This window comes from Phoca vitulina, unplaced genomic scaffold, assembly GCF_004348235.1.
Source record: "Phoca vitulina isolate PV1807 unplaced genomic scaffold, GSC_HSeal_1.0 scaffold79, whole genome shotgun sequence".
NCBI classification, from domain to species: domain Eukaryota; kingdom Metazoa; phylum Chordata; class Mammalia; order Carnivora; family Phocidae; genus Phoca; species Phoca vitulina.
In genome coordinates, this window is record NW_022589782.1 from 2,809,013 (window position 1) to 2,836,418 (window position 27,406).

The 27,406-nt window shown below is 42.5% G+C and overlaps 1 protein-coding gene across 1 annotated transcript in view; it reads left to right on the forward strand.

Moving 5' to 3' along the window:
* SDK1 (sidekick cell adhesion molecule 1) overlaps window positions 1-27,406 on the forward strand; it is an 860,571-nt gene that overhangs the window by 339,754 nt on the left and 493,411 nt on the right. Inside the window, exons 5-6 of the mRNA XM_032394092.1 lie at window positions 10,740-10,846; window positions 12,952-13,099. Coding sequence (XP_032249983.1) covers window positions 10,740-10,846; window positions 12,952-13,099 — 255 coding nt within the window. The remainder of the gene's footprint in view (window positions 1-10,739; window positions 10,847-12,951; window positions 13,100-27,406) is intronic.

Below are 27,406 nucleotides of genomic sequence, written 5' to 3' on the forward strand. Positions count from 1 at the left end.
AAAGTCCAAGAGGTCCCCAAATCAGCAATGTCATGCTCTTATTTAATGGAAATTAGAGAATTGGTTGTCCAGAGGTATTTTAAATAGAGTAATGGGCTTCTGAACATGGGGCATAGCCATCACTCACTCACTTTGGGAGTCAGAAGTTAGGGGCATCTGGCTAGCTCAGTCGGAAGAGCACACAACTCTTGATCTCAGGGTTGTGAGTTTGAGCCCCATGTTGGATGTAGAGATTACTCAAATCTTAAAAATTTTTAAAAAATAGTCAGAGGTTATAATATGATGGTCCATGAACCACATCCAGCCTGCCCAGAATGTGGTATGTGTGTATGTATTTTAAAAATCAGTTGAAAATATATGTGGATATACACACAGAATATATTTCTTAATTGCTTGCCAGCATTTAACAATTGTAAGATTTCATATAAAAATGCACTTTCTGGTCCCTCTTGACCAATCAGAAGGCCTAGCCACCTGGCTCTGCTGCCCCCCACAGAAGAACCGTGTTTTGCTCAGTTACCTCATCCACCTGCTCTTTGTAGACATAGAAGTTTGTGACCACCTCTTTCATTACTAGGCCTGTACTGTTAGAGTATCTGCTGTCGTAGGAGCAGTTTATCTTAATAGTGTAAGGTCATGTGGACATCAGCAGACCCAGGTTTGAATCCCAGCTCACTCCCAATTTGCATCAGCAATGTAACTTCAGGCAAGCCACCAATACCTGCAAAATGGGGACGATCATACCTCATTTGTGGTGTTGTGAGCATTAAAAGGCTCTAATGTAGGTAAAATGGTGTATTTTCTGGCCCACAAGCAATCAGCTAATAAATCCTAGTTGACATTCTGTATTATTATAATGAGGTGTTAGGGTACTTGGTTTTGTAGGAGGGGCATAAGAAAGGAAAAGACAAGCAAACTTAGAAATGAGAACCACGTGTGAGTAGTGGGCTTTAACAGCCAGTACCTTGAATCCAGATATTTCTGTTCAACTTCTGTGTGTGACTTTGGACAAGTGACCTAACCAGTTTGATTTTCTCATCTGTAAAATGGGTGTGATATAACCCACCTCAGAGATTTCTCATAAAAATGAAGTGACATAATGTTTTGTATGCCCCAGGAAGAAAGGAATGAAGTTTCAGAAGACTCCAGATTATTCTTCCCTACAAAAAGTAGTAATGTGGATGATCTATAATGATGGTCTTCAAATTGGGGAACATGGCCATGGATAGTGGCAAAGGAATTTCTTTTTAGATGTTCAGTTTCCATATGTGTGTGTTCTGAGGTTGAGCTGGCCGAGAACATGCCCCTGTGTGGGCACCTGCGCTTCTCCTCCCTGCCCCTCTCTGTGCTCTTTCTCCCAGTTTACAGAAGGAAGGCTCACTCTCCCTGAGTCCTCTTGTGGAACTGCTTCTCAAGGATGCAAGACAAGTGCATAGTTCAGAATATTCGGCTTGAACAAAATGTTGGGCTCTTTTAAACAACCCCAGAAGAACTTCTTGCCTTTCACATATTCCCTTTAGGGGAAAATAGGACACTAGAAATGGGATATTTTGATCAATTTTGGGTTTTTAAAAATTCGTATACGTTGTAGAGTTAGGCAGCAAGAGCTATACCAATTTTAACATCCTCACCTTTTCCATTCTCCAGCTGTTATCAAAGAATATATTGTGCCTCAAGGAACGTGTAATGAGAGCAAAGCAAAGAGTGTGCAAGATAGATCCATGGCAGACAAGGGCATCTTGTTTTATCTAGGTGGCAAACCCACAGCCGCACCCTGGGGCTTGTCCACTTATACAGAGCAGGAGTAGAGTATTCAGGATTTGTTAGAAGAATGAAGTCAAGAAATATTCTTTTATGAAGCATGTTCTTTCTGCATTTTACCCTCCTCTGAGATGAGAAGAGTGTGGTGAGGCCTCAGTTGGAGATATCAGGGAGGAGGAGGTAGAAAGTGTTGTTTACTTCGATCAGATCCATGTTCTATCTTGATGTAGAAGGGACATGCACAAGAGGAAAGTTAGGGCTTTGTATTTTTCTCAAACATTTACGCAGAAGACACTTTGATTAACTTTTGCAAAGAAGATTATTTGATGCTCTAAATCCATATCCATTTTTTATTACTTTCCTGTGTTTTGCTTGCTGCTATGCTTCAACCTCTTCTCTACTTGTTTATTTGCTTGTTCCAGGTACTCATTGGATTTAAATGAACACAAATGGCCACAAATATGTTGTCAATACCTTCTCTTTGTTGTTAATTTCTATCCAATTCTGTTTATTCTAGTGGTAAATAACTTCCCATTCAATGAAATGTAATTGAAAAAAAAGCCACTTTCCTGTCATTAAGAGACATTTTCTTTTTAAATTTTAAAGGCTTAATAATTATATTTCAGCATTAACACATATATGTTGTTTTGATTAACTGTAATAATTGCAATGAACATGTAATACAGAAGAATTTTTATAAGCACTTAGAATCTTTTGATCAAAGGATATCCTTTTTAAGTTGCCGTTTATATGTGTATTTTTATTTCAGATAAGTATGTTAGATAATCAATAAGTATCTTTCAGGCATAAAAATATGTTACATTAGAATAAAATTCTATGGGGTAAATAGATTTACAACTCAAGTTCAAAGAGTAAAAAGGAACAGTATGAAGGTTGTATCTGTTAAAGAGTTCATTAATAAAAAATGGATAATGTGCTGGGGCGCCTGGGTGGCTCAGTCGTTAAGCGTCTGCCTTCGGCTCAGGTCGTGATCCCAGGGTCCTGGGGTCGAACCCCACATCGGGCTCCCTGCTCGGTGGGAAGCCTGCTTCTCCTTCTCCCACTCCCTCTGCTTGTGTTCCCTCTTTCGCTGTGTCTCTCTCTGTCAAATAAATAAATAAAATCTTAAAAAAAAATGGATAATGTGGATTTCAAAATCTTTAGATTACATTGGACACATGTAAAACAGCAGTGTAACAGTTTTGTTTTAAAATGCTAAATCAAGGACGCTTGGGTGGCTCAGTCGGTTTAGCTTCTGCCCTTGGCTCAGGTCATGATCCCAGGGCCCTAGGATCAAGCCCCACATCTGGCTCCTTCCTCAGCAGGGAGCCTACTTCTCCCTCACTCCCCCTGCCTGTGTTCTCTCTCTCTCTTACAAATAAATAAAACCTTAAAAAAAATCCTAACTCAGGGGTGCCTGGGTGGCTCAGTCAATTGAGCGGCTGACTCTTGGTTTCAGCTCAGGTCATGACCTCAGGGTCCTGGAATCGAGCCCCGCATGGGGCTCTGTGCTTAGCGGGGAGTCTGCTTGTGGATTCTCTCTCTCTCCCTTTACCTCTCTCTCTCTTTCACACACACACATAAATAAATAAATCTTTAAAAAAATGCTAAATGATACACCATGCCATTATTATATAGGCAACTATTTAGACTTAATGATGAAACGGTTTTATTGTCCATTTTAAAATATGCAAGGAAGATGCAGCTTTTTTGTGTTGCTCTTTGCACTAGCAGATTTACCTGTTAATTTGGCACACTCTGGATAATCCACAGGAAGACAAAGCATTGTGGGTCACTGAAGCAAGATTGCAGGGGTGGCTCATTATATATGGACCATTAAAATGAGATACATGCTTCATTCCCATTTCTTTAGAAACTTAGAAGAAATGGGTTATTCTAAAGCAAGAGGGGTTTGGGGTAGATGTGATAAATTATATTCTGTTCACTGAGGGCTTCAGACACTGAGATGGGTTATCAGGGATCCATTGTATTTTGTCATCATTTTTTTTAGATATAAAACCTGTCCAAAAATCTCATGCTGTTTTTTTCAAATTACTCTTTCATCTACTTCCTTCTAATAAGCACCTTCAGCTGTCATATGTTAACCTTCACGAGACCATTCTCAGTCTCAAATTGAAAAACATGGCTACTTTATGAAAATGGTAGCTGTTTTCTCCCTGAAATGGAGTCTCTCTACCTTCACCCCCACTTTGGTGTCAGTAGAAAATACTAATCCTATAAAGGGCACATAATATAAACTCAGCTTTTCTAGTTTTGACCAAAAATAGCATTTTCTTTGCTGCTTGTGTTGCAAACTGCACAATGAATTTCAGTGATTTTCCGATGTTTTTCATATTGATGCATTATGCATATTTAGGTACAGGTGACTGTATTGGCAAAATTGTAGTAGTTTAGCAATTAAGCCAAGTTTACATAGCTGTCATAGGCAGATTTATCTTTTTTTCTTCCTGAAAATATTTATTTTCAATTATTTTCTACTTTGAGATAAAAAATTATATTCAAATAAGAATAGATAGATATCTAAGCCAATAATTTCTTAGTGGTAGGCATGATATTCATTGTTATAACAGGCGGGATAATTGGATACTGTGAACTGCTAAAAATCTTATTGTCTCCTTATGTGACCTGTCTCTGTGGTTCAGTTTCTGTGACAGTATCAACAATAGAAGTTTGATGGATAATAATTCTTTTTTTTTTTATTCCAGTAAGAAAATAGGAATGGTTAAGGAAAAAGTAACTTTTTCTTATGTCTTATAGAAAGATGAAAAAATTCACAATATCAATAAAAATTATTAAATACCTGGGAATAACCTTTATAAGAACCTACATGAAGTGGAAAACCTCACTAAGAGATACAAAAGAGAATCCTAGATAGGAAATCTAAACAACCATAAAACCAGACAAGTATATGAAACAGTTGTGTTTAAGACACTGGACATCAGGCAGCCCAAGGTGGTGATGCCTGAGAAACAGAAAATCAGTGGGCCCTCTGATTGCCCCAGCTTTAATGCCATGTGAGAATTTCCAGGCTATGGCCCAGACACAGGGTTGCACATGTGTCTGGAGGACTCCTGAGTTTGAGAGAATGGAGAATCCAGAGAGATCAAGGCAGAGTACCAGGGAAAGAGGACTAGAGATCTGCAGAGGTTCTATGTTAAGTATGAGGCAGAATATTCATCAGCACATTCATGTGAGGAGAGTCACCAAGGCCCAGGAGAAGACTGCCCAGAAATGATGGTAGTTCTTCCCATGCTTACCACACAGGGCTGGGTGGGGGGCCTGTTCTCACCAGCCATACCAAAAATCCTCATAATTTATGGGATTATTGGATAGAGGATACAGAATTATCATGGGTCTGTAATGAGAATTATTAACCCTTGACCAAATGCAGCTCTGATCCTAAGGTTTTATAAACAAGACCAGAAAGGATCAGATGACTTTCAAGTATTTTTGAAGCATCGGAGGGGCGCCTGGGTGGCTCAGTCATTAAGTGTCTGCCTTCAGCTCAGGTCATGATCCCCGGGTCCTGGGTTCGAGCCCCGCATCAGGCTCCCTGCTCAATGGGAAGCCTGCTTCCCCCTCTCCCACTCCCCCTGCTTGTGTTCCCTCTCTCGCCATCTTTCTCTCTGTCAAATAAATAAATAAAAATCTTTAATTAAAAAAATTGAAGCATCGGGTAGCAAAACTCAAGAATATTTATAGCAATACAACAATATCCAGCACCAAACAGGGTAAAATTCACAATGTCTAGAATTGAATCAAAGATTATCAGGCACATAAAGAGGAAGAAAAGTATGACCCATAAGGAGGAGCGAGATCAATCTATTAACCTCTCAAGCCAAAACTGACACAGGTGTTAGAAGTAGCAGAGAAAGATGTTGAAACATCATAAATGTATTCCATGTGATCAAAGCTAAATACATACATGAAAGATATTAAAAGGCAGAAATCAAACTTCTGAGGATGAACTCTATAATGTCCGAGATGAAAAACATATTGGATGGGGTATCAGCAGATTAGACATGGCAGAAGAAAATGTTAGTAAACTTAAAGGTATAGCAATAGAACTATCCACAATGAAAGGCAGATAGAGAAAAAGGGGGGGATCAAACCCAATGAAATGAGCATTAATAAGTTACAGGACAACTTCAGCTGGCCTAATGTATGTGTGGTTGGAATCCCAAAGGAGGCAGGGGCAGAAAAATATTTGAAGGAATAATATTGAAAATGTTCAACATTTAATGAAAACTATAAACCCACCAATGCAAGAAGCTCAGCAGATCCCAATAGTGGATTTGCTGGCCAAGGCAGTAAGGGAAACAAATACAGAAGAAATAAAAGAAATCTTGATTGTAAGAGAAGACATAAAAATGTCTTTTTTTGAGGGCGACATGATCGTTGATGTAGAAAATGTGACATCTATTAAAAAGCTGCTAAAACTAATAAGTGGACTTAGCAGTGTTATGGGATACAAGATCAGTAGTTAAAAATCTTAAGACCCTGAGACAAAGCATCTAATTAAGCTTTATTGCTAAGCTGTGGGAAAGACTCCTCTACTTGTCTTTTGTTTTGTTTTGTTTTTAATCTACTCTGCCCCTACTCACCAAAAGGAAAGGTCTATTGAATTGAGAACTCTTTTGTTAGGTGACATGTAACCAGTTGGTTTCTTCATCATCCCACTGAACTGAGTGTGACTCCCGCCTGTGTCTTCCCATAAATGGCTTAGTTCTCCAAGTTGTTGGGCTTCAGTTTTCTTGACTTGGTTTATAGTCACTCTTCTGCTTGTTGCCTCTCCATTAGTCCTGTCCTCTTTGAACTGCCCAGCCCACAATAATAACAGTTATATTTGGCTCAAGTGGACTAGTCTTGCACATTTTGGCTAAAATAATTAGAATCTCTTATAGTCCTACACTGCTTAAGGCTCTAGGTCCTTTTATCTTTTTCTTAACACATTTCACTCTGGATTTTTCATTTCAGTATTTTGTTTGTAAAGAAAGCTGTAGACTGATTCCACTTTTGATTATTATTCTTTTTTAATTTCATGTAGGAAATTTATAAAAATAACATTGAAAGCCTAATGATTTATCATCACATCTCCAAAAGAAGAATCAAAGTAGTTCCAAGAAGGGTATAAATGGATTACAGGGGTTTTTGTTGTTGTAGTTGTTGTTGTTTTCCTTAACCATTTTTTTTTTTCCACTTTGAATATAATATTGGGCTCTGGGCCAAGATATGAAGGTTTATTATAGAACTTGGTTGTTTATTTTCATGCAAAATAGATATTTTATACCAGCATAAAAAGTTAGAGTTGTGAAGAATAGTTCTACCTGGAGTGGCATAAAATGGATGGAGGATCCCTATTCAAAGAAAAAAAAAGCCTTAGGTCTAATTTTAATGGGCATGAAGATTCTCTCTTGGAATTGAATTATATTGTCTGACCTGAGAGGGAGAAATGCAGATGTGCCATCATTCAGAACCAGCATAGGTCTCTGTAGACCTGTGTCCTTAGTCATAGTATCTCACTGCTGCTGGAAGAACTGCTCCACAGTAATTTGTCTGCACCCAGGCAGTATTTTACCAGACATTTTCTCAAATTTTAGTGTTTCATGTTCAGGAAAATTCATAACAGGTTAATTTATCCCAGTTTTGGAGGGACTGTTATTGCCTAGTGATTCTTTGTGGTTTACCAGGAAGCCACGATTTTTAAAAGAGAAATGATTTGGAGAGGCATTATTTGGGTTTTTCTGTGACCATGGTGAGCACCTGGTAAGTTCAGAAGCTTTTTCAGCTGAAATTATTTTGGCTGTGTCCTGTAGTGTAGACATGTGGGGAATTCTAGACAAGCCACAGAAACAAACTCTTTCTTGCTGAAATGGAACAGGAAGTTGTAGTATGGACATTGGGTTGCCCTTAGAATCAGTCTCCAGGCAGGCTGGAGATTGGGCAGGAACAGAATGAGGTGAGCCTGCTAGAGCCAATCAACCCAGGAGCCAGTCCTGTGAGAGTCCTGCTGCTAGTTCACCTGGAGCCTGGATGCTGTTGTTTGCCACGGCCCCCCTGGGCCCGGGCTCTGCTGCACCCCGGAACCACTGCTGTCAGATGAATGCTCCTTCAGCCCCATTCCTGTGCATCACCAGCCTCAGATCAAAAGTCCAGAGTACGTGTGGCCAGTTGTCACACATTGCCTCCTACCTGTGTCAGGGGTCTGCCTCCATCGAGACTCAGAGTGGAAAATTCTCCGAACACAGGAAAATGCTATAGATCCCAGGTAGACAAAAAAATGTCAAATGTTCACTCCAGGCAGGGCTAGTCAAGCAGCTACTTATGGGCTGAAATAGAGCTAAAGTGGCTTGCTAGAGAAACTCTGGGCTGGTTCTTGTGGTCCATCCTGAGGGGCAATTCAGAACTGAGGTATTCTCTTACTTAGCAGGAATGGACATTTAAACCCTTGGTTTTGCTGTGATTTTGTGTTTGATTTTCTTTAATTTGCTTTTCCTGATAATGAACTAGCCCTGGAAAATATTCTGTTGGTCTAGTAGAATTCTGCCTTTATACAGTGAATACAAACATTCCCTGCTGTGTTTATTTGAAATAGGAGCAGGCATTTTCTATATTTTAGTGGCATATGGTGCTAAGATTTTATCATACTTTCTTATAAAGAGCCAGGAAACTTTCTCTGCTTAAAAATGTGTGTTTATAAACAATAGGCTTGCAGTGAATATTCCCATCTGTTAGGTGAACATAATTTGTGTAGGAATTCCTATAATAGGTGGAGTACTTTGCAACTGTTTTGTATATTTTTTCCCTGGCGAGACATTAGACTAAAGAGATGGTACAAAACAGCATATGCCTAATATTCAATTTTGTATCTGCTCCTCCCTGTGGTTTGAAAACACTGCTATTTCTGTGCATTAGTACATAGGATTACTATAGAAATTCATAAGAATTTAAAATCTACTTAGGATACTGCAAAAAAAAAGGAAAATGGAATGGATAACAATTATATAAATTTGGAAATGTTGCAATGATGAAACTGTTGATGTAGTTTTTCAAATATGTCCTCCCATAACTTGTGTTATTTCGTTTCCAGAAACTTTTTTGACTTCATTTTAACTTAATTTCAAAACTCCTCCTTATTATAATAACAGTATCTGACAGTTAAAGCTGCTCATCCATCTAGTCTTGATTTGTAATTTAAATAAATGGCATTGACTTTTTGTGTTCGGTTTGATATTATTCTTACTATCCACACTAATTAATTTTTTGTTTGAGATGAGCCATTCCTCAGAATAGAGTAAAATTTTGAAGATTAAAACTCAGCAATAATTTTCATAAAAGATTTTATTAATCTTGTCATGGGAATACCAAGATGGTTATCAGAGGGAAAACATACTTTGATTAATATTTGCTTAGTGCTGAATTACCTATATTGTCCAAATGTTTTATTCACTTAAAAATTATGCCTTTAAGTTCCTTTCTCAGGTTGATGAACTGGACATACTTGAGTAAAAGGATGAGCAATCAGTTGAATATAAGCGATTTCAAGCTATGTTTAGGAACTGAGCTAATAAAGCATACTGTTCATGGTGCTTTTTACCCGATTTTTTTTTTTTTTAAAGATTTTATTTGTCAGAGAGACAGAACACAAGCAGGGGGAGAGGCAGGCAGAGGGAGAAGCAGGCTCCCCACCGAGCAAGGAGCCTGATGTGGGACTCGATCCCAGGACCCTGGGATCGTGACCTGAGCCGAAGGCAGCGGCGTAACCGACTGAGCCGTCGGTTCAGGCGTCCCTTTTTACCCGATTTTTAAAAGTTTCTCTGATTATCCTTTTGAGAGGTATTTTTAAATTGAAGATAACTATTAACATCTTTGTAATAAAGGATAACGTCGCTGAGTTTTCTCTTTTTTGGGAAATAGGCTACCATTCGATTGGGTGTTAGCTCTCTTTTTCTTTCTTGTGGTAGGCAACTTCCTATTTGTAAAAAGTATTCAGGACTCAGCCTTATTCTTGATTTGTTTTTGAACATGGCCTAGAAACCAATTAATGTACTCTCTTAGGTATTGTGAAAGGTTTGGGCTCTGGAGCTTTAAAACTCACTTCAAGTGGTCCTTGGTTATAAATCGTACTTGCTTATGGATTTCAAAACATTCTAAGTTATAAAACTAATAGTAAACCCTAAAGCAGGGCTTTTATGGGATCTGTATCTTCTAACTACCTTTTTTTCTTCTGTAAAATGTTACTGAAGTTTTTAGAAAGGCATTGATTTGAAGGATGTGATTACTTACAGTCACAGCAGTGGAAAATACCAATGAAATCACCTTTCAGTTACCCAGAATGTTTTTAAAGTTAATGTCAGGCCATATGCAGAGAAGGAAGCGAGGGAAGTGTATGAATTGTGTTGGGGGTTCTACAACAGTGAGTGCAGAGGGCAGTTGTGTCACCGGGTCGTTGCTGTCTTTGCCTCGATGACACCTGTATCTCATCCTGAAAGTGTTGTTGGAATTTTTAGGGAGAGTAACATGACACATTATGTAAAGATTGTTGCCAGTTCTAGAAATAACTTTTAGAGATCCTAAGAGAATTATAAACACTTTTTGTTGAAATGTCTAGTTTAAGTGTAATGACCTATAGCTATTTTACATTTGTCATTTTTTCAACTAGTTATGAGTGTTCTCTTTTACATGCATGGCAGTGTGCCTGGCGCCAGGGCTAGAGTGATGAGCAAGGCAGGTCTGGAACCTAGCTTCATGTACTACTGAAAGCCTCACTGGGGAGACAGACATCGATTATGTCATCTCACAGATAAAATTGCAGTTGGGGTGAGCAGGTTGACAGAGAAGAATTACATAGACATTAGTTTACCAAAAATAAAATATTTGTTGAGCACTTGTGAAATGAGATGCCAGAGCTGCTCCTAGATATAGAAGCATTAACACTTCTCTCTGGTATTTGGCAGGTATATCATCCCGTCTTTACAGAGGCTTGATGCTGGGTTTTACCGCTGTGTGGTGCGAAACAGGATGGGAGCTCTCTTGCAGAGAAGATCAGAAGTTCACGTCGCATGTATGTGTGCATTGGAAAAGTCTCCAATGATGAATAACAGAAACAAAATGTCTGTGGGGAATGCTGATCAGAATCACTTTTAACCATTGTAGGAATTGAGATTCTGTCTTGGATTCTCTTTGGAATAGAGTAATTGCTAAAGGTTTTGGGAGATAACTAAATAGCCAGTGGGGCTGGTCTGATGGTGGTGACGGGGTTAATGAGGTAAATGCCAGTCCTGGCCACTCAGTAGTCAGGGCCTCCGTCAGGCCCTGTGGAAGACAGAAAACAAAATTTAACAAGATGCCTTCTCTTTTATGATTAGCTGCTCTTAGCATTTATGATACTCAGGTTCAAATGTTTTTCAAGTAAAAAATTAAACCCAGTTAGGAAAAATTTTGTCAGTTCCTAATTAGTTCTTTCCAGTGATTTGTTTAGAAATCCTTTAGCTACACAATAAAAACTAGGTGGATAGTAATGTCCTAGATGGGCTTACTGTTAGTTACTTGATGAGTTCTCTGTGGGGCAGACCCATTTCGGAGTAAAAGTAACTGGAGGAGGTATCAGAACGCAGAGTTTGCCTTTGATGTCGTCTTTAGCAGGAATTGGAGAGACCAGCTGGCTGACGTAAAGCACTTAATACTTTTGTAGTCCAAAATCTGTGAAGGGTCAAGTCCATCTAAAATGGCCTATCTGCTTTATTACGTTTTGAATTTACTACCAAAATGTCTCTTCATTTAAAAGAAAGCAGGGAGTGTTTATGAAGCTTTAAGTTACTAGGTTATGACAGATTTGAGAGAACTCCAGAGAGCTCTTAAATTGGGATGTCACCCAACGATGACAGTGTTTTCTTATTTGTTTTTCTGACCATGGGTAAGGCCTATAGTTTTCAGCATTACTATATCAAACAGAGTAATTGCTCCTTACTCTACTATTTTGTAATCACTAGTGACTGAGTGAAGTGCTGATCCTGTACATGTTTAGTTATGTTTTTAATTAGGAAAGCTTAACTTTTCTGAATTGTGGTGAACTCACTCAGCTAAATCTTTCTGCGGAATAATTGAGAACTTCTATTCAATGGGATAATTGAAAACATAATAAATACAAAGTTCAGATCAATACCCCAAACATATTTGAATAAGTTAACAGCTTGGAATTTATTATAATATATTAAATTCTATTATGTAATATTAAATTTTGGGCTTTTTTTGGGTTAATTATTTATACCCTTGTTTCTGTCATTTATCTCTGGCTCTTAGATGTTTTCTTCTCTCTCTTTTCTCCTTCTTTTTGATAATAAGTTTCAACAAGTTTGAAAATAACCGTGACTGCTTTCCTAATCTGTTTCATTAGTTTGTTTCATCTCTTTCTTAGAATATTAAATGCTGCTTATTACATAGGAAGTAATTTTCTTTGAATAAAAAATCCATTGATAATAGGGATTTTCTGTGACTATTCCGAGTGTTTGCACACAGAGACGACCATAGTAGATACACCACGTGAGCGTATACGCATGTATCTGTATCTAAGCAGGACGCAGACATTTTTCAGGAGTTTCAAATGTTACTAATTTAAAAATTGGCCTCTTATACCTACACTCTAATGACTGGGTTTTTTTCTGTGACGTCCATTTTTTAAAAAATGCCGTTAACCCGTAGCACAGGGACTGGCACAAAGCCTGCTTGCCCCAAATTAAAAAAAAACAAACAGCGCAACGGCGGCTGCCTGGGTGGAACCAGCCCGAGAGACTGGGGAGCCAGGGGGTAGCTGACGGCGCTCCGTTAGTCTCTGCGGCGGTGGGATGCTTTCCCACGGTTTATTCCGATATCAAAATCAGTTGCAAACGTTTCATTGTAGTGTTGCAGCGACACAAAGACCATGAAGTTCTGCTGATGAATGCATTTCATGGGCACTTTGGAGGCACACGGCTCTGCCTCACGCTTCACTTCACCGCCAGATCCGCACTCACCAGCATTACTGCTCAGTCTCTCTTGTCTTACTGCTTAAGTATAGCAACGTCGGTGACTCTGTTGTAATATATAGGTATTTCCATCTTTGGCCCTCCCCCCCGCCCCCGCAAAAAAAAGAGTTTTCTGGAACTTAAAGGGTCTGATTTTTCTCTGCAGATATGGGAAATTTCATGGATACGGACCAGAGGAAAATGGTGTCTCAAGGACATGCAGCAGTCCTCAACTTACTGCCCATCACCAGCTGCCCGAGGCCACAAGTGACTTGGTTCAGAGAAGGGCACAAGATCATTCCCAGCAACAGAATGTAAGTTGCTCCAAACTTTAAAACACACCTCATTATACTTGTTGGCACCACTGACATATTATTTAATGAATTCCGCTGTGTCAGTTAAGCTTTGAAAAGAATAATAACCGGGTCTGGTAGTCCTCCCCCAGTCCTTACTAAGCAGCTTTTTGGAAGACTTGGCTTGGAAATGTTTAAGCAGTTTAAAGAAATCATCTTGTAATGTTACTCTTTGATAAGCTGCATGCGCAGAATAAAGCATCCTTACTTAGTTGTTAAGGTCCGTTTTTTCCCCTCTTGAATGTACTTTTTGAGACGTCATTGTCACCCCTGAGCTGTGTTTAGCTCCAAGGACTAATTTAAGGGGTGCTGGTATTTACTTACGGAGCTGTGGGGTTTCCCCCTTTTCACTGAGCCATGTTTGATGCTGCTCTCTCCGACGATAAAACAGTGATGACGGCTTATTTCTCTTTACCCTTTTCCCCTGCCGTGACAGTTCTAGTCCCTCCATCTAATTAGTGGTTCGCCCATCTATTGCAGAAGAGTTGCTTTGTGATTAGTTAAGCATTATTTCAAGGTGTTCCTGCCTTGGTATTTATCTAATGCCAAACGGATTTTTTTCATTTAGAGCTTTAAGTGATTAAAAAGAACATTGGGTGTATGTTTCATAACTGGGCATTTTGCAGTATAATTTAAAGATAATATACCAAATATAAACATTTCAGGAATGAACATTTCTGAAAAAACCATGAAATGCTTATAAGCTTGGGCTAAAAGTCAAATCCTTATGCCGTCAGATGGTTGCACTCATACAAAAATTCATGAGAAGAAAATGCTTTTGTTTTGTTGTGTTTTTCCAAAAAGGATATATGTATATAAGATAATTTGCTAAATAGGTTTGAAATATAACTCTGAAAGTCACTGTAAGGTGTAAACTTGCTTTCTCCCCTACCTGCCCATCCATGGGGTCCCTTCTCTAAGCCAGGTATCATGACTCTTCTGCCTGGGCATCTGAACCTGCTTGGCCCCAGACCGTTCTTAACCTTATCTAACAAATGTTTCTATTCTTGTTATTGGAACAGGAAAAATATTGAAGTGTATAAAGGCCATATTTAAAAATTTCAGTAAAAATACTAATTTCCATAGAAAATGGGATAACTGCTTTCCTTTTTAATTTTTTAAGAGTTGCTGGGGTGTCCACATTTATATTGATTCCAGTGACACCAAATGCCTCTCGAGGTCGGTGAAACAAAGAACAGGGGTCAATTTTTCATTCTTTTAGAAGACTGCTAGGCTGAACAAAAGGCAGCTGAGGTGGACTCTTGTGAAATATTCTGGAAGGTTCTAGCATTGAGCACAGTGTGGCTGGGCCAATTTGGGATGAATGCTAGGGAAGAGTGGGTGCTAGGGAGGGTGGGTAAATTGAACTAAGCTTCCTCTCCAACATCAGAGCTTCTAATTAATGTCAATGGGAGCACAATCCATGGGGGAAGGATTAGTTTAACTCAGCAGCAGGCAGCTGTATGGCAACTCACTTGTTGACTTGCGGTCTAGCCATATTCACGAGGCTGCATTTATTCAAGAAGTATGAAAGGAGATAGAATGAAATAACAGCTCTTAATTGTATAAGCTTTTCTTTTTTTACTTGCAGATTCTTGCTAAAGACTGTTTAATTCCTGGTGAGCTACTAATGTAAAGATGCTAAGTAGGCTTTAACTTAGTGTCCTATCAAACAAATGGTCTGCGAAGCTATTGATGAATCTCCAATCTCAGTAGAATGATATGCTGGTAATCTTTTTTTTTTTTTTTTTTTTTTTTTAGATGAGATGAGATGAGATGAGGCTGGTTATGGATATTTCCACATTTGCAGGCCTTTTGTTTCATATTTTCCACCTCATCATCACCCCCATATTTATTAAGTACCTGCTGCGCAAGATGTCATAAATCAGTGCATGTGTGGTTTTCTTGATAAGTTTATACATCATTCAAAGATACATTGCTTTATACTTCTAAGAAACTTTGGCTTTGGATAGGAGTTGGGAGGGCATTTCTGCATGGCCCCTGCCCAGACGGTTGGCAGACAAAAGTCAGATGGCATTAGCTCTGTTCGGCACCACCAGAGGTGTCATTTAAAAACTGAAACGTTTGGCTCAAAGTGTTTCACTCATACTGAAACAGGTCAAGCTTCTATACCTGCTGTAAGCTGGTTGTCTGAGGTCAGTTCCCTAACACAGCTGGGGAGAAGGTCCTTAGCCACGGGGAGGAGGAGCCTCATCTCACCAGCCCCACCTCCTTAGTATTTGTTTTTAAAGATTTTATTATTTAAGAGAGAGAGAGCGTGGGGAGAGGAGCAGAGGAAGAGGGACAAGCAGACTCCGCACTGAGTCCCGAGCCCTACGGGAGGCTTGATCTCAGTACCCTGAGATCATGACCTGAGCTGAAACTAAGAGTCAGACACTTCATGACTGAGCCACCCAGGCGTCTCACCATCTCCTCCCCGCCCCCTGTGACCTTCAGAATGTGAGCTTTTGGCTCACAATTAAATGATTTTATTTTTCATTTTCAAGGGAAACAATAATTCTAATATTTCGTAACTTGAAAAGTTAGTTGAATAGCCTATTAATAATTTTAACAGCAGCTGTTATTTATTAAGTACCTACTTTAAACACATCTTCCCTGATACTCATAGTTGCTTTCCGAAGAAGTGTAATTAGTTGTGCTTCTAGAGATCAGACTGAGGATTGGAGATGTTGACCAGCCCACCCAAGGACACACACCTGACCAGTGCTGGAGCCGGGGGTCCACCCCAGGCCTGTCTGGCTCCCACACAGCTGACCAGTGCTGGAGCCGGGGGTCCACCCCAGGCCTGTCTGGCTCCCACACAGCTGACCAGTGCTGGAGCCCGGGGGTCCACCCCAGGCCTGTCTGGCTCCCACACAGCTGACCAGTGCTGGAGCCGGGGGTCCACCCCAGGCCTGTCTGGCTCCGAGTCTCATGCTGTCTTTTGCATCACGCTAATCCTTCTTTTCACTTTATTTTGCCAAACCTTCTTGGTGCTTTTGATTTATTTTTCCATATACTTCTTATATTCCTGTTTCTCCCTTTTTAGAACACCAGCCCTTGGTTTGAAATGCTGCAGGTTGCCGAGAGCCACAGGCACACACGGACACGTGCTCCCACATGGCCCTGAGCGTGCCCGCCAGTGTGTCTTCTATCCACTGTATGGGGTCTGTGAGGCCCTAACTTCAGAATCTTTGACAAAAGAGAAGGCAGACATGTTTTTCTGACTAAGGCATGGGCTTTATGAAATTCAGAGGCCTAGTGGGAGATGGGGTGGAAATGATGTGTGTATGGCACAGGCTGGGGGGCGGCAGGAGGTAGAGGGCATTGCCGTGTGCAGACCCAGCACCCTGTCACTGGCAGCCTCTTTGTTCTTGAGCCACATACTTGTGAAGGAGGAGGCTTACGTGGTGTGGCGGAAGGAGCAGCAAAACTCCGTCACCGTCCCAGGAGAGTAGCTGAAGTGAATGTCCCGTGGTGGACGTGAGCGGCCTCACATTCACATCAGAATGAGGCTAAATGAAAAGCCCACCAAGTTCTGACTGCAGTTTGGGCTCCCCCCCTTTCACTAAGTACTTAGGGCCTCCCACATACAAGGCACTGTCCCAGGCACCGAATATGCAGCAGGAAACAAAAGCAAGTCCTTGTCCTCGGGAAGCCTGTCTCCAGAGGGCATGCCAGCTGGTGACAAGAGTGAGGAGAGAATGAAGCAGGGGACTGAGAGGGGAATGCAGGGGTCAGGTGGGTTGCTGTTTCAGATGTGGAATCAGAGAAGGCCTCTTGATAATGCCCTCTTTGAGCAGAGGCTTGAATGAATCAGGGGAGGAGGCCTGGGGGTAAATCTGTGAGAAGAGCACCTGAGGTAGGAGAAAGGCCCGTGTGTTGGAGGGGCAGCTGGGCTGGACCGAGGGAGACGGCTGGGGATGAGGTTCCTGAGCTGGCTGGGCCTGATTCCTAGATGCCGGTTACTTAGCCAGAGTGAGGACTTTGGCATTTGCTCTGAGGATCGGAGCAGAGCAGCAGCATGATCTCCCTTGTGATTCTTGTGTTAGGAGTTCTGTAAAGAATGGACACAGGGCAGCAGAATCCCAAATGAGGAGGCCCGTTAGGGGTTTGCTGCAGTAGTTTAGGTGACTCAGACCGAGCGGTTTGGTTTGGGGAGGGGTGGTGGGAAGTGTCAGATACTGATACATTCTGAACATAGAATGAATAGGATTTCCTGCTGGATTAGATGTGGGGTATGAGAGAAGGAGAGAAGCCATGGAAGACTCTAAGAATTTTGGCCTTTGCAACTGATAGGATGGACTTAAAATTTCCTGAACAGGAGAGATGATTTGCGGGCAAAGCAAGTTTTGTCTATATTTGGGGGGGGGGTGGATTTTGTACACGTTTGAGGTGCGTAGTAGATGGTCAAGAGGATCCAGTCATGAGATAATTGTTTATATCAGACTCATGGTCAGCAAAGAGGTCTAGGCTAAACTTGGGGGTTTTTGGTGTGTTTGTGATTTTTAAAGCTCTTTAATGCTCCGTATAAAATACCTAAGTCACTAAGTGAAGCCCAAAGAGTTCCATCATATCAGTTGAGACGCTCTTGGTCACAGAGGATGACTCTGGCTGAGCTAAAAGACCACGCACTGGAGTACTTAGAGAACTACAGAACCAAGCCAGGAGAAGGACCGGGAGAGGGTGGGCACGGGGTGGGGGCGGGCTACCGGGACTGTGCTCGAGGCCGAGGAGCAGGGAGCGAGTCAGCACTTTAATGGCTTCTCAGGGATGTGAGGTCCTAACTCCTGGAACTTGTGACTGTGTCACGTAATGGGCAGAGGGGGAGGAAGGCTGCAGAAGCAGCAGGGGACTCGTAAGCTGGGAAGGTGGGACAAAGGAGGAAAGGTGAAGTCTTATTCTGGCACAGTTGTGTTCAGTGCCGGTGCCCCTGACCGGCCCGTGCCCACCGCCGGCAGTACTCACTCTTCTCGCCTTCAGACATGAGCAGATGAGGGTCCCGACCCTCATGGCATGTGTAGGTCCTTTCCTCCAGTAGTTTCAGCGTCCTCTGGGTATTGGCCATCAAAAACATCCTTGTTCTGAGAACTCTGTCTTGCGTAGCAGATATGCACTCCTGGAATGGCTGAGTGCTTGAAGAAATGTGAAGAAAAGCCATGTAATGTTTGTAAACTTCCTCACCAAAGGAGCGGGGGGTGCATAACAAACCTTGAGAAAAAATGCTATTGATGAAGGAGAAATATATCTTAGGAAAGGCAAACAATACTTTGAAAGAAATGAGAATAAGTTATACTCAGAATTTTTGAATAGGTAATTATAGGCTTTATTGATCTAAGAAGATGAAAAAAAATGCGTGTTTATTTTTCTGATTCACTGAATCCAAACAGTTTGCTGTCTTTGCATATCAAAGATGAGAATAGCCTTGTCTTATATTGTCTAATTTGATAATAAAATTGTTCTGTGTTATTTTGGTTTTGATATATGCTCTTTGTTTCCTTTTATTTCTCAGAATGTGAAATGCGAATGTTGATGTCATGCAATATTTCTCTCACCTCCAGGAGGTAATTTATGTCGGCACTTATCAGATTAGGACGCAAAAACTTGTTTTGTGCAGTGCCATTCTCTTGCTTAATTGCAGGTTCTTGTGCTCAGACTGCATGCGGCAGCCTACCTGACGGGAATATGGAAGCACAGTGTACTTGCATGTGTTTGCCGGGGAATGCAAAGTTTATAGATTAAATATTTCAACCTCCAGTCAGCTTTTTGCAGGATGACTTGCCAGGAAAGATGTGAATTGTGAAGTATGGGCAGTAAACAACATCCCAGGTGACATGGAATCAGCCTGACTTGTAATTGTCCATGCTTAAATACTTGAATGTCCATTAACTTACTACCATTTCATTTCAATCGCTCCAAGAAAGATTTGTTTAAATTAGCACTTGTAGTGGAAGTCACAACTTAATGCTTGAATGAAGTAGATCTGGTTGTAATAATATTTTTATAATTAACTGGGCTTTCAAAATAATATGCTTTTAAATTTTTTATATTTTATAGGCATTTTGTGAATGTTTATAGAGTATGTCTATACATGTGAATGAGCCATATTTGGTGTAAGTGAAAAAGACTAGGAGATGTGGGCTCCGGACCTGCTTCCATCATTAATTCTGACTTTGGGCAAATTACTTACTCTGCTTTGCTTCCATTTTCCCATGTCAAGATGGGGAAGGTGAGCTAAATGGCCACTGAAGTCCTTTCTGGTGTTCACATTCAGCGATGCTCGCGGAAGGGCAGGCCAGTTCTGCCTCTCCCTCTCTGTCTTCCTTCATGCATTCAATAGATATTTACTGAGCAGTCATTTTGTGCCAGGCACTGTTCTAGCTCCCAGGGGTGGAAAGGGGAATGAGGCATTGAAGGTCCTGCCATCAGTGAGCTATGGCCTCATGTGGAAACAGGCTAATAAACAGGGTACTCTCAGGGGACAAGCACCACGAGGGAATGCGCAGGGACGGGAGAGCTGAGCGGAAGAGGAGGGAGCTGGCTGCTGCTCCGCACTGAGGGGCCCCGGACAGCCTCTCTGGGCAGGCGATGTTGTGGCAACCATGTCACTGAGTTAGAATTTACGTACAACACGAACAGATTTTCAGCACACAAATTGGTGAATTCTAGCAAATATGTGACAAATGTCAGCCCCTTCCCAGTCAGGTTTCCTGGTGCAGTTAGTACTCCTATGCCCCCTGCCTCCAGCCCTGCCCATTAATCTAATATTACTGTAGGAGACTTTGTCTATTCCAGAATTTCTTATAAAGGGGATCATAGAATATGAAATCTTTTGTGTCTGGCTTATTTCATTCAAGATAAATTCTGTGATATTCTCAAGGTGATGTTTAGTTACAGTAATTATTAATATTTCTGAGTGCCGGCATTGTTTTAAGTGTTTTCCATATAATGATTCATGAGCTCCTCCCAGGAGCTCAGTGAGTCATCCTGTTATTATCCCATCCTGTTCTTGTTCCCATACTGAGGCTCTGTCTCCGCTAAGTAATAACCGCTTTACCGACGGGAGCTAAGGTGGGGAGAGGGCAGCAGCTGGTCAGTGTCCTAGCCCACGTGTCCCCTGCCGTGCTGACTGCTTTCTCAGCTTCTGTCTGCACGGGGCTGGAGGACAAGTGTTCTTGGCAGAGGGGCAAATGCTTGCAAACCCAGGAAAGAGCTGCTTGTATTTGCTCAGCTGGAGGGGCTGTTGTGCGGTTAGGGTGTGGAAAAGAGGCAGAGAGAGTGCAGAGGGAAGAGGCTGGGAGGGACACGGGACCTGGAGGCATCTGAGTCTGCGAAGGAATCTGGATTTATTCCATATACAGTAGGAAGTCTTTGCGGGAGTTTGTGTTGTTTTGGAAAATGTTTTGAGATTCTGGTAAAATACATGTCGCATAAAATTTACCATCTTAACCACAGTTCAGTGTACAGTTCCGTGGCGCTAAGTGCATTCCCATTGCTGTGCAGCCGTCCCCACCATCCATGTCCGGAACGCTTTCTTGTTCCCATACTGAGGCTCTGTCCCCGCTAAGTAATAACTCCCCACTGGGCCCTCCCCGCCCCGGCACCCTCCCCGCTGCTTTCTGTCCCTGATTTTGACTCTTCCAGGGTCCCTCATGCAAGTGGAACCATACAGTATTTGTCCTTTTTCCTCATTTTAAATTAAACTTTGTATTTCGAGTTGATCGTGTATTCAAATAGAGTTGTAAGAAATAATACAAGGAGAGCCCATATGCCCTTTAACCAGTTTCCCCAAATGGTGAGATCTTGCCACACTGTCGCACCATATCACAGCCAGGATATTGACATTGACATGGCAAAACACAACACATTCCCATCCCCAGAGGGTCCCCTGGGTCCCGTTTATAGCCATGCCCCTTTCCTCCAGCTCTCATACCCACCCTAAACCCTGGACATCACTGATCTGGTCTCCATTTCTGTCATTGCATCACTTAGAGAATGTTATGTAAATGGAATCATGCAGTTTGTTTTAGGGTAAGCTTTCTTCACTCTTCATACTTCTCTGACTCATTCAGGTCGTCGCCTGCACTGGTGGTTGGTTCCTTCTCACTGTGTGGTGCTCTGTGGTGTGGACACACCACAGCCCCACTGTGTAGCTGGTGGTGAGGGACATCTGGGTTGTATCCAGTTTTCCACCATTGTGAATAAAGCTGCTATAAACATTTGTGTATAGGTTTTTGTATAAACAGAAGTCTTGGTTTTTCTGGGATGAATGCCCAGGAATGCAGGTGCTGGGCAACATGGTAGCTGCATGTTTAGTTTTTGCAAGGAAACGCCCAGCTGTTTTCCAGAGTGGTTGTACTGTGTTATGCTCCGCCCAGCAGTGCCTGAGCGATCCCATTTCTCAGCCCCTTCTCTCGCACTTCCTGCTCGCACTATCTTTCGATGTAGCGATCCTGATAGGTGTGTAATTATAACTCATGGTGTTTTTAATTTGCATTTCCCTAATGACTAATGATGTTGAATATCGTTTCATGTGTTGATTTTAAAAGGAACCAAATAGGAAAAAACTAAACTTCTTGAAGTGAAAAATACTTATCTAAAAAGTCAATTGAATCAGTGAAAGAGCAGACAGTATGCAGCTATAGTGGAAAATACTGTCCTGGTGGGTGTGAGGAAGAAAACTCAGAATAAAGCACAGAGATAAAAAAGATGGAAAATATGGAAGACAGGCTAAGAGATAAAGAGGATAGAATAATCACTCGAGCTCTAAGAAGAGGAAGGAAAGAATGGAGGGAATGGGTGGAGATAATGTTCAGAGATAATTGTCATAGTATTTCCTAAAATGATGGATCCTTAGAGCCAAAACGCAGATTAAGCTCCAAGTAGGATAAATGAAAATATATCCAAATCTAGACATATTACAGTGTCACCATCGAACTTCAAAGACAAAGAAGAAATCTTATCAGCAACCATACGTGTAATTCAGGTTGCCTCAAAGGCATGGTCATTAGCTCTCTGTAGACAGCGATATTAGAGAAGATAATGGCCCTAATAGCTTCAGAATTCCAAGGGATGTAAGTGTAATCATGGAAGCCTGTAGCCTGCTAAACTAGTGTCCAAGCTGAGGGAGACACGAGGGTATTTTCAGACAAGACTGGGGACTATTCTTCTGAGAGCTCCCCTGAGAGACCCACCAACAGTGGGCTCGAGGACAAAGGACACAGAGTCTAGAAAGGAAGTAGAATGTCAGGAATGTTGGTCTTCGTTTGGGAATCTGAGAATGGGTGTATGGGGGGGAGCGGGAGCGGACCAGCAGAGAGGTTTGCCACACCACCCCAGCTGGACTGTCCAGCGACATGTAGCTTCAGGCAGCCGCTCTGAAGTCACCCTGTGAGTCCGGCACAGCTGCAGTGCTGGGGCCAGCGGGGTCCCGCCCTCCTTTGTGCTCTCCTCTCTCCCTTCTCCCTGCTTGCCAGCGACCTTGCCCACCTGGAGCAGGCCCACAGAGACGCTGCTGCCGAGACTGTTCCCCAGGAGAACTGGGCTGTGATGTGAGGGACTTGAGATGAGACTTCAGAATGGAACTTTCGTGGGGGTTGGCAAGGCCGAGAGGGTGACCCTGCCTGTGGGGCTGCGATGGCACAGGAGAAAGTACCCGCAGAGGTGAGAGGGTTGGGCACCAAGGGCACAGCAGGAGGAGGGGTCCTCGTGACGGGGTTTTGAGTAGTGTTGTTGTTGGGGTGCGGATCCAAAGGCCAAGAAAGAATTCTTGAGACGTCTTTGGTGCAAAAAAGTGATTTTATTAAAGCATGGGGACAGGACCGGTGGGCAGAAAGAGCTGCTGCCCTGGGGCTGTGAGGAGTGGCCGATTATATACTTGGGAGTTGGGGGAGGTAAGGGAAAAAGGGAGGTGTCCAAAGGGACTTTGATATGCTAAAGAAGACTCTTCTTTTTATTTTTTTTACTTTATTTTTTAAATTTTTTTTAAAAGATTTTATTTATTTATTTGACAGAGGCACAGCGAGAGAGGGAACACAAGCAGGGGGAGTGGGAGAGGGAGAAGCAGGCTTCCCGCTGAGCAGGGAGCCTGATGTGGGGCTCGATCCCAGGACCCCGGGATCATGACCTGAGCTGAAGGCAGACGCTTAACGACTGAGCCACCCAGGCGCCCCTGTTTTTTTTTTTTTAAGATTTTATTCATTTATTTGACGGAGAGAGTGAGCAGCACTGACCTGCAGCAGGGAGGGGCAGAGGCAGAGGGAGAAGCAGCGCCCCTCAAGAAGACTTTTGGGCTACTGGAGGCCTTGCTGTTGTCAAGCTAGGGTGGTTTTTCGCTCTAGCAAAGTATTGACCTTAAGACAGTTGGGAGTCTGCTCAGGAGTGTCATGCTCTGCCCGCCTCAAGTACTTGTCAATGAGCTGCAGGTTATAGGACACTTACTTTTGTCTTCATTTCTTCCTGCCTATGTTTCCCACATCACTAGGGAGATGCAGAGCCGGGAGATTTCCTTCTGCAGCAGATGGTGGGAGTAAGTCGAAGCGCAGCAGGGGTACTGGAGAGTAAAGGGAGCTCTGACTCCCTCACAGGGGCTTCAGCGGGACTGGGGCTTGGAAGGAGAGGCAACGGTTTGGTGGTGCCTGCTGATGGCTCTTGCTCTGGTAGACCGGGCTCTGGGAAGCCCTTCTGGGACTGCTGCTCTGGGTGGTTCCTCCAACATACGGCACTTTGCGATCCCTCCGCTATAGACAGAAAATTTGTGTCTCCCTCGGCTCCCCCAGTTCACTTCTTGGAATTCTAATCCCTAGTGTAATGGCGTTAGGAGATGGGGTCTTTAGAAGGTGCTTAGGTCATGAGGGTGGAGCCCTCATGGCAGGGACCTTCGAGAACTCCCTCCCCACTTCCGTCATGCAAGGACTCGGCCAGAAGCTGTCCACAAACAAGGAAGAGGCTCACACCAGACACCCAATCTGTCAGTGCCTTGAGCTTGGATTTCCAGCCTCTAGAATTGTGAGAGAAATGTTTCTGTGTATGAGCTGCCCCATTTATGGTATTTATAGCAGCCAAATGGATGAAGACACCCACCTAGGAGGTGTCTATCCTGGGACAGATCACATAACCTCCCAGTGCCTCTCCTGTACTTGGGAGCAGGGAGATTGGTCTCTTTCTCCTGAGTTGTCCTGAGATTTAACAAGAAATAATAAGAAGTAATTTACTAACTAATGTCTGAGGAAGTGAAAGCTGATACATGCTATATGTCCCCCCCCGCGATGATGTCCTCATGCTTCCTTAAAGATGTCCTGTGTAGATGTGGCTCTGGGCGTGGCAGTGTGTAGATGTCTGGGGACGTAGTACTAGCTGGGAGGGAGGGACCCAGGGGTAGAGAATGTGCTGGGGCCGTCGGTGCTGCTCTGCCCCCGTCTGCCTTTGCTCCCGTACACGTCCTACAGGCTTTTCCAAGTGCTGGTTTCTTCACCTAGGAAGTTCCTGTTGTTGTTCTGACCACATCCAGGAGGAGCCCCATTGTCTGAGCTGATATGAGTGCAGGCAGATCAGTGTCCGCAGACATAGAGAAGAGAGAGGGAGGTGGGAAACACGACATTGCTTCAGTGAGTGGCCTCCAGAATGCTAAGTTTCTACCTTCCTGCTTCAAGCCAGACCTCACTGTGCGCAGTGGGAGGAGAGCCAAGATTGCCTGAGAAGTTCATGTTTCCTTTCAGATTGTTAGGCAATCTGACACTATTGGATGAAAGGTCACCCCTTAAACACCATTCCACCAGGTTCTGGGCTGTGGCTGGTGGTAGCCGACGCTGACGACGGGGCCTGCACGGTCAATGATGCGGGTGGACTTGATGAAGGTTGTTAAAGTGTCTTCTGTGTCGTCAGGTTTGTTGGGCGTGTGTGGGCAGCTTACACCGTCCTACTGCTTTGGGATAAGGCTACATCACAGCCAGAGAACCGTTCCTGAGCAAAGCGAATAGCCGAAGGGCAGGGGTGGGGAACTCAGAATTACTTGGTTCCATTTGAGTTGGCAGTGTAGTATTTAATGACAAGACTTTTATATTCTATGTACCAATTTTTCATTTGAAAATAAAATACCACTTCATTTTACATGAGCAGATCTAGTGACAATAATGCATTTCTTTACAAATATTAGCCTATTACACATCTCAAGTCAGTTGCACATAATTGTATTTCACCAACTCTACATAATACTTTAATTAAAACTAGGATAATTAAAATGCAGTTTTAATGAACAATAAATTCTGAAGTTGCCAAGCCTGGAATGTGTTATGTGAATCATACCTTGCTTTCTTTTTAGCTCCTAAATCGGTATCCATATTACATTTTGCAATGGCAAAGATCTGAGCAAGAGTCATTCTTTAAATGCCTCAAATAATATATTTCTTTGTGGCTGTCATATATCTGTCTCCCTTGCATACAGTTGGTTGTTTGCTACTAGTTATAAACCATAGAAGCAAAGAAAAGTTTTTCTTTGTGTTTTTCCCCTAGTTTTATTGAGATATAATTAATATATAGCATTGTATTAGTTTTAGATGAACAGTGTAGTGATTTAATATATGTATGTATTGCAAAATGATCACCACAGTAGATCTAATTAACATCCATCACCACAGAGAGTTACAACTTTTTTCTTCTGTTGAGAACTTCTCAGATTTACTTTAACAACTTTCAAATATACGATATGGTATTTTTTTTTAAGATTTTATTTATTTGAGAGAGAGAGAGTACAGAGAGTGAGAGGGAGAAGCAAACTCCCTGCTGAGCAGAGAGCCCGATGTGGGGCTTGATTCCGGGACCCTGGGATCATGACCTGAGCCGAAGGCAGACGCTTAACTGGCTGAGCCCCCCAGGTGCCCCCCCCCTTTTTTTGAGAGAGAGAGAGCGCGAGCGAGTGAGTACGAGTGGGGATGAGGGGAAAGGGAAGGGAAAATCTCAAGCAGACTCCATGCTTAGCACGGAGCCCGATGTGGGGCTCAGACTCACAACCCTGAGATCATGACCTGAGCCAAAATCAAGAGTCGAGTGCTCAACCAACCGAACTGCCCAGGCGCCCCTACAATATTCTTTTTTTTTTTTTTTTTTAAGATTTTATTTATTTATTTGACAGAGAGAGACACAGCGAGAGAGGGAACACAAGCAGGGGGAGTGGGAGAGGGAGAAGCAGGCTTCCTGCCAAGCAGGGAGCCCGATGCGGGGCTCGATCCCAGGACCCTGGGATCATGACCTGAGCCGAAGGCAGACGCTTAACGACTGAGCCACCCAGGTGCCCTGCCCCTACAATATTCTTAACTATAGTCACCTTGTGCAGTATATACCCAGAACTTATTTATTTTATGACTGGAAGTTTATACCTTTTGGCCCCCTTCACCCCTTTTCCCCTGCCCCCACCTTTGACAACAACCGATCTGTTTTCTTTCTATGAATTCAGTTTTCTTAGATCCTGTGTATAAGTGAGATCATACTGTATTTGTCTTTTCCTGTCTCACGTATTTCGAGTAGCATAATGTCCTCTAGGTTCATCCGTGCTGTCACAGTGACAGGAGTTCTTCCTTCATTAAGGTTGAATGATACTCTGTCATACATGCGTATGTATTGTGTGTGCAAGTATGCACCACACCTTCTTCATCCGTTCGTCTGGCGAGGGACCCTTAGGCTGCTTCCATGTCTTGGCTGTTGTGAATGCTGCTGTGGTGAGCATGGGGTTGCAGACCTCTCTTTGAGACCATGATTTCATTTCCTTCAGATGTACACCCTGCAGTGGAATTGCTGGATCATACACTAGTTATCCTGTTCATTTTTGGAAAACCTCCAACGTGCCTTCCACAGAGGCTGCACCAGTTGACATCCCCACCAGCAGCGCAGGAGGGCTCCCTTTCTCCACCTCCCCTCCAACACCTGTTACTGCTTGTCTTTTTGATAATACCACCCTAACAGGTGTGAGGTGAGAGCTCATTGTGGTTTTGATTTGCATTTCCCTGATGATGAGTGATGCTGAGCACCTTTTCATGTAACTATTGGCTGTTTGAATATCTTCTTTGAAAAATGTGTATTCAGCTCCTTTGCCTGTTTTTAATTGGGTTGTTTCTTTGTTTTTGAAGGCTAAGCAACTAGCAAAGTGCTTGGCCGTCCCAAATAGTGAACGTTTATTAGATGAATGGATAAGTATTTCCTGAATGAATAAATAGTAGTACTCCACTCATTCTGGGGAGATGGTGTAGGACAGTGTGCATTAAATTAAGACTCAGA